This window comes from Coffea arabica, chromosome 4c (assembly GCF_036785885.1).
Source record: "Coffea arabica cultivar ET-39 chromosome 4c, Coffea Arabica ET-39 HiFi, whole genome shotgun sequence".
NCBI classification, from domain to species: Eukaryota; Viridiplantae; Streptophyta; class Magnoliopsida; order Gentianales; family Rubiaceae; genus Coffea; species Coffea arabica.
This window is the reverse complement of record NC_092316.1, coordinates 49891954-49902983: the sequence shown is the minus strand read 5'-3', so window position 1 is coordinate 49902983 and position 11030 is coordinate 49891954. Positions and strand designations below refer to the sequence as shown.

The 11030-nt window shown below is 37.7% G+C and overlaps 2 protein-coding genes across 2 annotated transcripts; one reads left to right on the top strand and one right to left on the bottom strand.

The window, feature by feature from the left end:
* The first annotated feature begins 147 nt into the window (after positions 1-147).
* LOC113742598 (pentatricopeptide repeat-containing protein At3g47530) lies at positions 148-2764 on the top strand. Its single transcript, XM_072046290.1, has one exon. It carries the CDS (start codon positions 325-327, stop codon positions 2224-2226), a length of 1902 nt encoding a protein of 633 aa, XP_071902391.1. The 5' UTR covers positions 148-324; the 3' UTR covers positions 2227-2764.
* Positions 2765-3253: 489 nt separating this feature from the next.
* On the bottom strand, positions 3254-6551 carry LOC113740304 (malate dehydrogenase, chloroplastic-like). The gene is made up of 2 exons (XM_027267886.2): positions 6340-6551; positions 3254-4771 (listed from the first exon to the last, which is right to left on the bottom strand). The coding sequence occupies exon 2, from the start codon at positions 4761-4763 to the stop codon at positions 3525-3527; it is 1239 nt and encodes a 412-aa protein (XP_027123687.2). The 5' UTR covers positions 4764-4771; positions 6340-6551; the 3' UTR covers positions 3254-3524.
* Positions 6552-11030: the final 4479 nt, after the last annotated feature.

Here is an 11030-nt window from a genome sequence, read left to right as displayed (position 1 = left end):
GGAAGTGGATAGTTAGACAATAGTTATAGCAAGTAAGGATAAATAAAATAAAGACTATGAACATTTTTTTTCTTGTTATTTTTGTTGTCAGTTGTAACCCAAGGGCATTATAAGATTTTGAGAAAAGGTTTAAACTTATGGGCCTAGAATATTACTTAAACAATGAAAATGGGGTAGGTATGTGCAATTTTCAGAGAGGGGAGCCTCTTGCATATGCCAACAGTCCAAAGTCCAAACAGAGGGTTTTGAATTTCTCCAACAGAACTTGAACTTGTGTCATCGTTTGCCACCATTTTTCTCCCAAAAAGAGAGCTTCAAACACCCATGAGAGCGTTCGCATCTCGCTTTCCCGCACACCATTCTCGTCTCCCCGCTCGTTTCTTCAGTACAGCAGAAGCAGCTTCACTCCAAAACCACCACTACCACCGCCCTTCCCCACCATCACCTCTTCTAAACCTCGGACCAAAAGCTGCCGAGAAAGAAGCAGGAAAGGACTTAATTAAACTCATAAAATCCTGCCCTAAGAAATCCCATCTGCCTCAAATCCACACCCATCTCATTCATACGTCCTATCTTCTTAACCCCACAATTTTCCTCCACTTCCTTTCCCGCATTTCCCTCCCTGGTCCATTGCAGGATTTGTCTTATGGCCGTCGAATCTTCCAACATTATCCGAAACCCAATGTTTCTTTGTACGGTACCATGATCAGAGCTCATTCTTTAAGCCATAATAATTCAGCAGCATCACTAGGATTTGAGCTATACAAAGAAATGCTTGATTTGGGCTTTTCTTCAGACGGCTTTTGTTCGTCGTTTGCAATCAAATGTTGTGTAAAGATGGAATCTTCATTGAATGGTGTACAGGTACATAGTAGGATTTTGAGAGATGGTTATAAATGTGATAGCTTTTTGTCCACTACTTTGATGGATTTTTATTCTTTAAGTGGGAAATGCGATGATGCTTGTAAAGTGTTCGATGAGATGTCTCATAGGGACACTGCTGCTTGGAATGTGTTGATTTCTTGCTATATACGTAATAAGCGGACAAGGGATGCTTTAAGCGTGTTTGATATCATGGAAAAGTCAAATTGGCGTCGACCGGATGACGTCACTTGTTTGCTTGTGCTCGAGGCTTGTGGGAAGTTGAATGCATTAGAATTTGGTGAGAAGGTTCATAAGTATGTAAAGGAGGGTGGATTTGATAGCTCTATGAAGATTTCTAATTCACTTATAGCAATGTACTCAAGGTGTGGGTGTGTTGAGAAGGCGTATGAGGTCTTTGAGAGCTTGGCTAACAAGGATGTGGTGACATGGAGTGCCATGATTGCAGGCTTGGCAAGTAATGGACACGGTGAACAGGCAATTAGGGCATTCAGAAAGATGCAGACGGTCGGTGTTGTTCCTGATGATCACACTTGTACTGCAGTTCTTTCAGGCTGTAGTCACTCAGGGTTGGTTGATCAGGGTCGCATGTTCTTTGATATCATGAGGAAACAGCTGGGTATTGTGCCTAATCTTTACCACTATGGGTGCATGGTTGATATGATGGGTCGTGCTGGTTTGCTTGATGAGGCTTACAAGCTTATATGCTCAATGGAGGTCAGGCCAGATGCAGCAATTTGGAGGACTCTGCTTGGGGCATGTAGAAATTATAAACATTCTATTCTTGGAGAGAGAGTAGTTGAGCATTTGATTGAACTCAAAGCTGAAGAAGCAGGGGATTACATTCTGTTGTTAAATATTTATTCGTCAATCAATGATTGGGAGAAGGTTACCGAAATACGGAAATTGATGAAGGAGAAAGGAATCCGGACAACCCCAGCTTCTTGTACCATTGAACTGAAAGGCAAAATACATGAGTTTATGGCCGATGATGTTTCACATCCAAGAAAGAAGGAGATATATGATATGTTGGACGAGATTAATAAGCAACTGAAAATTGCTGGTTATGTTGCTGAAACTATAGCAGAATTGCATAATACTGGTGCTGAAGAAAAGCAAACCAGAGTGTCTTATCACAGTGAGAAACTGGCAATTGCATTTGCAATTCTTGCCACTCCACCTGGTACAAAGATACGCATTGCAAAGGACCTAAGAATATGTCTTGACTGCCACAATTTTGCTAAAATGGTATCAACTGTTTATAATCGAGAAGTAGTTATTAGAGATCGTAATCGGTTTCATCATTTCAGGGAAGGGCATTGCTCCTGTAATGATTACTGGTAGCGGTGATAATGATCGCCTGCTTCTTCAGCTTTCAGTTGAATCAAATGCTCAACTACTCTCTCTCCAAGAATAGAATGTTTATAATTTCTACATGCCCCAAGCAGAGTCCTGCACATAGCTGCATCTGGCCTGACTTCCGTTGAACATATAGCTTGTATGCATCAGCTAGGTATTGTTAAATGAAATGTACAAGGCGCTCCTTGTTTCCACTTGTATTATGTAGGCTCGGCTGTCAAACGAAATGGAGTATTACCTACCAGGGCTGCTAGGAATGTTCCCCTTCAAGAGAGAGCAGTCAGATGCAAAAGGGCAGGTGCGCAGGACAACAACACCATTGTTAATTGGATTCTGTCCAAGCGGGGGATTCATGGTTTAAAACATGATTGCAACATGCGTGCGTGATCAAGACTTACAACAATGCGAAGATCATTATGCCAGGTTTCTGTTCAAAGCTTCTGAACATTTAATCTAGGCCAGTGATTGTTTACACAGACAGAGGAAATAAAATTGGTGGTGGCTATTTTTTACCGTTGTTCAATTTCCAAGCCATTGTGTTGGCTTCCGTTCTGTTAGTATGTCTGGCATAGAAATTCTGTTAATTCCTTTTTTTCAATACCTGCCGTTAATATGTTATTTGCAAATACGCATGTTGGAGAACCTGTATCATCTAGGATGTATTATGCTATGGACATGATGCCTGCATGTAGTTTTAGTAATGTCCTAGTGATTCCTATTTAACCAAATCTTCTCCAACCTTTGAAACTGTGTAAACGGATAATGAAGAGGCATCAGCATTAGCAGTTAAGAGTCACACTTGATTGTACTCCTTGCAATATTTCATAGGTGGGCATAGTAAATGGAACTTCTACCTAAGTTGCAAGCAATGGACAATTTGGTTCTCCCCCAGATTGATGTAAGGTTATTAGGGAAGGTGGCTTCGCGAGTCATTTTGATGGTAAAATTTGCATCATGTAGAACAAATATGCAGCCTAATCCATCAAAATCCAGATCATGGCATCCAAAGACAAGCAAAAAGTGATAACCAATTTTGCAAAATAAGGGCTGCAAATCTTTAGCCCCACTAACGTCAAAACGTTCCCTACGGGCCGGATATGAGAACAAAATTCTACAACATTAGTATACTCATTTCTCTGGTACAAAAGCACTTCAACAGAAAAGAAGCAGGAAGCCCTTTGCTGCAGGTCACCGACAAAACTGAAAATGCCGCCGCAATCAATAAATCTGTAAATTTCGAACTATTTTATTCATCTTCTAAATGCTTCGACTTTAGTAAGCTTCTATGCAGCCACCGGTTGCTTGTGCACAAAATTTATCCCCTTCTCAATGCTGGCCTTGAGCTCTGGCTTGAGGGCCTCCAAAGCCTTCTGTTCGTACTCGGTCAAACCTTCAAGTTCAGATTTGATCAGAGCCTCAACCCCATTCCTTCCCAGCTTAATCCTTGATGCGAAAAATGGAAGCTCAGTCAAATTAGACTGGACATAAGAGCACTCGTACACATCACTATCACCATCAAGAGCACGAAGGGAGGACTCAACAAATCTTGCTGCAGCATATGACATGGAAAGTGTGGCAGACCCTGCACCAGCCTTTGCCTCAACGACCTCTGTCCCAGCATTCTGAATTTTGACAGTAAGTTCTTGCACTTCTTCATCTGTGAATGCGACAGAGGGTTTTGTCTTTGACAGCAGGGGCAAAATAGTAATGCCTGCATGGCCACCAACAACTGGAACATCAACATCTATAAGCCTCAAGTTTTTCTCCTGAGCCACAAATGTATTTGCCCTCACGACATCAAGAGTGGTGACACCAAAGAGCTTCTTTGGGTCGTATACACCTTTCTGCTTCAAAACTTCAGCAGCAATCGGCACTGTGGAGTTGACTGGATTGCTGATAATGTGGATAAAGGCATCAGGGCAATTATCAGCAACAGCCTCAATTAAGTCCTTCACTATGCTGGCATTTATGTTAAAAAGGTCATCCCGGGTCATACCAGGCTTTCTTGGAACACCAGCAGGGATGACAACAACATTTACATCTTTCAAGCAACTGGCAAGCTCCTTGTCTCCTGTGAAATCAAAAACCTGGGAGGGAGTGTTGCAGTGACTGAGATCAGCAGCAACTCCCTTAACATTTGCAACATCATAAAGTTTCAAAGTGGAGACCAAAGGTGACATTTTAATCAGAAGTGCTAAAGGCTGGCCTATACCACCAGCAGCCCCAAGAATTGCCACTTTATAAGAAGCCCGAGGTTGAACATAATTATATGATCTTTGGCTCGGCTTTTGTGCTCTTGAGACAAAAGAGTGTTGAATTGCTGCACAACTTTCCTTTCCTACAAATGAGGAGTCTGAGTCACAGCTCACAGAAGAGGCTGCCTTGAGGCCAGTAAAACTCCTAAGACAGTTTCGAGAATTGAAACTTAGACCAGACGTCTTTGAATTATAAGCCGAGTTGGCTTTTGCGCCAACACAGGCAGTTGATCCAATTGAGAGGGTAGCTGCTGATGTTGCTGCCATTTCATGCACTGGAAAAGAAAAAAGGGGACATGAAAACATGAAAAGAATAGGGAAGTAGGTTTGCAAAGCATATGACTGTACAACTTGATCAAGCTCGAATTCTTTTTGCTCAATAATGAGAAGAATAGAAAGTTTACATAATCAGCACAAAGTCTAACATATGCAAAGGCACTACTTTAATCTTTTAACTTTTGCACCGAGAGTATCAAAACAAAATTAGTCAGTATTCATTCATCATCTAAAGCAAAAGACTAACTCAGAGAACTAACTCCCATTCCAAGTGCTACTCAGCAGAATCTCAGTCCAACATTGGAAATGGAAAAAATCAAATTAGAGAAATATAAACAGCTTGGCCAACAGAATAATCTTCTTTGCCAGAAAAAACTGAATTTAATTAAAGTGACATCCCAATCTTAAAGCATCACTGAAAAAAATAATACAGAGGCCATGTCTGATGCCAAAAATATGAGTAACAGACAATCAAACATCTCATTAGAAGAACAACACATCACCTAGTTGCTAAAGAAAGATTCAGAAACTAGTTCTTTGCGGGCAAAAGATGCACCATGAGATGCACCGACCAAAAAAATCTGTAGCTTCAACAAATTCTTGCTGTCAATTAAAGGTAAATCGGATAGCTTGGATACTAATCAGTCCGTCAATATCTATAGCCTCAATAGCATAAAGGAACTCAATCAATCATTTGACAATAGGAGTTAAAATTTACACAAAATTCGTAACAATATTTTTCACTATTTTCCTTCGGAGACAAACCTCAACTTCCCAAAACTACAAAACTAATTAGATTGACCACAAAGCTAAAGGAATCAAAGAACTAATCAAGCACAATCCTAAAAGGAGAACAGAGATAAGCCTACAAGCACTGTCTTTTCTAAGTCACCTAATTGTACAAAACTATGACTTTCTACCTTTCAGTTTCTTCATAGTCCTGCTAATTTCGAACCAAATGAAGTAATAAAAGATTTACCAATTAGCCGTGCAACTCTGGAGCAGGGAAATTACAAACATATACAAAAATTTATTGGCACTATCTTATCTTTCAAGCAACAACTTACAAAAATGAAACAGGATTTTACGGCATCATCATTCTTCTTCAAATATGACACTATTACAATTCCCTTCCAACAAAAGTTCCAACTGAACAAGTAACCAAAAGAAGATAACAGCACAGTTCAATCAGCTATTACAGAATCAGATCTACCACCTGCAACTGGACCATCTACAACTACAAAACTCGTAACTGCAGTGCATAAATTATAACTAATAATCAAAACCCACAAAAATTCACAGAATATCAATCCAGAAATTCACACATGGCCTCAGATCTACCTATACCAAGGCAAAACATGAAACCGCATGTATCAAAATTCAATCTTTTTCCCAAAAACAGAAACCAGTACCAAAATTACCTAGAATATAATAAAGGGCAATTGCTAAAATGCAATTAAAGATAGGAAATGAATAAACAGCTGGGATAAAAAAAAAAAGAAAATTAAAGAAAGAGAAAAACAGGCAGGAGAAGAAATGGTTCTTTCTTCAAGCAACTACTTAGTACCTCCTTCCGCGGAAACTGCCACTGCTACAAGAAGCCTATATTTGAGGTGATATAAGTGGTGAGGATTTAAAAAGGGACTTTTTCACGCACAAACACAGTCAAGTGTGTGTTTCGGGGATTTTGGTGTCTCTAAATTTCTCCGCCGCTGGGCCTCGAGAAAATCTACGACAGAGTCCAGACTGCTATTGCGTCTTGTTTTATGGGGTCGGTGTGAGTAGATACATGTTCACGCTTTTAAGGTGATTGTTACTTTAATCTTCTTTAGTTTAGGAATGATCTTGGCTGTTGTTTTCCCGGATGACTAATTTTAACGGCCTTGATTGGGTTTGACATAATTATACAGACTTGATATTTCACTTTGCACCCTTGAAGTTTCGATCGTTTTTGGGTATGCTGGTCCAAACTTATATTTCAGAATCAACAAAAGCTCCTAGAGTTAATAAACATGCCAATTAGCACGAGAAAAATGCAAAATGATGGAGCAAACATCACATAATAAAGAGTAGTTTTCACTTGACACATTAATTTGGCTAGTATAAAATCACGTGATTTGTCTTTGTTGACGTATTTATAGGACTTTATCTAACGTTAGTTACTATTATTTACTGGTTTGCAATTGTTTTTTTCAACTTTCTTATTTGTACACAACCATGTCATAAAATTCTCTATTACAAACTCTCACTTGCAATTAGCATTCTAGTTGTGGAAATTTGACATGATTTTTCGTGTGGTTTACAGTATGACCAATTTCAAATCAATAGATATCATGATACATTAAAGATGTTATAGAGGAAAGACAAAGAAACCTAACTCGAATCCACGCAAATGCTCATTACCCCTGCTAAAATTGAAAAAAATGTGTATGCGTACCAAATATTCTAATGGTAGAATTTATGGACCTTTCCTTCTTGTTGTTAACGTCGTTGCTAACAATTTGGCCGATATCGAAATGAAAAAGATTTTAGGGAATGCATACTAGAATAAGCCCTTTTCACTCTTATTTCTTTAACTTTGAGACAATCAAAATTGTAAACTTTTGTTGACTTTATTAACATCGCTATCAATTGGGCCAAGATAGTAATGACGAAAGATTAAGGGGGTGCAAACTAGAATAAGCATTTTTCACTTTGTATTTCTTTACTTGGAAAGATTCCTGGCCGTTGGTCTTGGTGGCTAGCTTTGATTTTAAGTAGATTTGGCCTCGTGATTTTTGAAAAGCCACTCGTGTTTGTTGGCCTCATTAAGGGAGTCATCAGCCATCTCACATCCACGACGGTCCGAGAATCCCATATGAATATTCCCCGATCAGACCCTTTGAAACCTCACCTGCCCTATTGTCCATTTCTTCCTGTTTGTCCTATTTCCCCTGTTGGACGCCGCTGCAGCTCATGGGAGAAAAAGCCAAAAGCATAAAAGAGAAAAGCATGTAAATTACTTAATCAAGCTCAAAAGGCACCTAGGAGCAGGATCTTAAGCGTGCAAACGACTGATATTTAGCTTTGTAGCTTTTCACATAGGAAAAAGCACACAAATAGTGGCTCACCTATTAGCTTTATAGCTTTCATGTACATCACACGTAAAATAATGATTTTTCATCCTTTAACTATTAATTTATAACTTTTACCCGTTTCGCATATGAAATATTAATGATTTTTTGTCACTCACAAGTGAAAAACGCACATTTTTGATCCCTTAGTTCATTTCTACTAATATTCTTGTTGGAAATAATTCACGTGGGTCTCATATCTTATAAACTTAAAGGATAGAATTGAAAATCGCAAGAAAAGAAAAGGGAAAAAAAAGTTGCTCATATTTCTTTCTTCTTTGTCTTATTTTCGTAGCCAAGAATGTGACACCAGCCATGGTTGCCTTCAGCAGCCACACTAGGAGGGTCGCTATCAACTACAGCCACTTTCTGTCGCAAATTTGGACCAAAATTCAATTCTTCTCTCGATCTTTTTTTTTTTTGCATAGATTCTAATTTTGATATTAGTTTCTTCCAAAAAATGGATAAAAAATTTTTTAAAAAATTAGTGGCAAATAGAATCTAACACGGCTAATATCCAAAAAACATGTCAGTGTTTTTTATTAACTAAATGATTTAAAAAAAAAACCTATCGAAATCAGATTCTACCTACTAGTGTTTATTTCTATTTTTCACCCACATTCGTTCGTTTTTTACAAAGGTAATATCAAAATGAGATTTTACACATGAAACTGAGTTGAGAGTTGAATTTTAGTAAAAATTTGTGACCAAAAATGGTGACGACTAATGGCAACACCGTAGGCATGGGGACAGAGAAGCCATGTCTGGTGCCACATTCTTGGTTAGACAAAGAAGAAAGCAATGTGAGGGACTTTTTCCTTTTTTGTATTCCTGTGATTCTAATTTTACTCTTAAAGTTGGTAAGGCATGAGATGTATGTGTTTTATTTCAGAAAATAATATTTGTAAAAATGACTCAAGGGACTAAAAATGTGTGTTTTTCATTTTGTGATAGATGAAAAATCATCATTTCATATGTGAGAGGTGTAAAAAATGCAAAACTAATATGTCAAGAACGAAAAATCATCATTTTATATGTGAGGGATGTAAAAGTTACAAAACTAATATGTGAGAGATTATTTATATGATTTTCCCTTTGATCTATCATTGAAAATGTGTATTATATCATATTTTTTTCTTTTCTTAAAAAAAATAGCAATAGAGGGGTGAAATTTAAAAAGTGGGAAGAGGGAAGAGAAATTTGAACTGAAACCTCTAATTTCTGAGATCTCAATATACCAAATGCTTATTATTTTGTAACAAGAATAGGATATTGTTAGATTTGTGAATAAAGGGTTGCGTCCCACATTGGTCCGAGAGATGGAGAAAAAACGGTTAATATATAAATAAGGGCTCAAGACCTAATAACTTAAGCTTTTGGATCAGAGTTGGATTCCTAACTTACATATTGGGTTCTTTAATGGACTCTCTCGAGGTGTTTCATCATAACAAGTGGTATCAGAATTTAGTTGCGAGACTGGACTGCTCACGGACAATAGAGCAAGATTCGTGGTTGGATCTTGATTAACTATTGAAATCAAGTGGATTGGTGGTTATTACCAATTGAACAATTTAATGGGTGGTATCTTTGTTTCAACGGCTTGGTAAAAAGCATTGATGATGAAGGATGAAAAGTTGAAAAGTATGGAGATACTTGACAGTGAATCTAGGCGGTGATTCAAGGGTCAAGGAAAAGATGGAGATTTTCTCACATCTCCAGCGGTTGATATTTCATCCCGGTGGATTTATGATTTTGATTATATTTTTTGGGTGGTGTGGCACGTAGGGCTACTGCTGAACCGAGTAGCTTGACTCGAACTCGCAAGCTATGTCGAGCTGCTTGATAGAAGTCTCGAGTCGAGTTCGAGTTTTAATATTTTGCACTCGAAAGCTCGACAAGCCTAATTGAGTTTTTTAATAATTTTAATTTTTATTATTGTGAAATGTCAATAATATCCTTTATTTAAATTATATATAAAATATTAAATTTTATTATGTGAGCTTGATTAGACTTGATTGAGTTCGATTGAACTTGATTTGAATTGATTACACTTAATTAAACTCGAGCTCGAGTAACATAAATTGATGTCGAGTTCGAGCTCATCGAATTTAGTTATTTTTACCTACACTACTCAAGTTCGACTCGACTCGAATACAGTCCTAGTGGCACGTGTCCCAAAGAAACAAGAATATATAATTTTCATATGCCAGAAGACTTTGAGAGTTACGAGTTTTTCGTTTTAGGTGGAGTCTTGGAAACCACACGTGACGAGACAGTTCTGAAGATGGGAAGAAATATGATAATTATATCACTTGGTTGCCTTAATGATTAGGGTTAAAACTCACAAAAGAAGATTCCGAATTACAAGTGATGGTGAGAAAAAATCCTGCAAAGGGAGATAGTGAATTGAGGCATCTTCTCACGAGTCAACTGGAGGTTGGACTCGGGGTAACTATACATAGTTATTTGCTGATTGAATCAATTTGATATTAGGACTGTATTGATTCGGGTGTATAGTTCGGTACCATATTATTTGATAGTTGAAGGCAAATGGTTGCTACAAGAAATTTTCGCCAAGGTGAAAATTTGTTAGAAAATTGGTTTAATTTCTTTTAGGTAGAATTATTATTTTATGTAAAAGTAACTAGTTTTCTAATTGGTTATAGTTACTTGAAGTAGTAGCTAAGGAATATTCTATTTAGTTTAGAATTAGAGCTTATTTCTTATTCTGTACAAATCTAGGAATTAAAATTGGTTTCCTATTATTATTTGGATTTTGATCAAATAATGTTCTCTATAAATAGGTGGGTTGGTATACTACAAAGAGACACACAAGGGGCACATAAAAGGACAACATGTAGCCTTATACATAAGGGTGGGAGAGGGTTATTGGAGATGAGAGATAGTATACAAGCGTTGGGTTTGGGTTCAAGTTGTATTCTTGTATATAGTTTTCCTCTTATAATAAAGAACGAGTTTCTCTACGTGGACGTAGGCTCAATGGTAGAGTCGAACCACGTTAAATATTATGTGTCGTTTATCTTCCATACTTGTGGTTTGGTTGTCATTAAATCATTGTGCACTTGATATCTCAATAGTTGTTTATTCTGCGCTTGGATCCTAACAAATTGGTATCAGAGTTTCA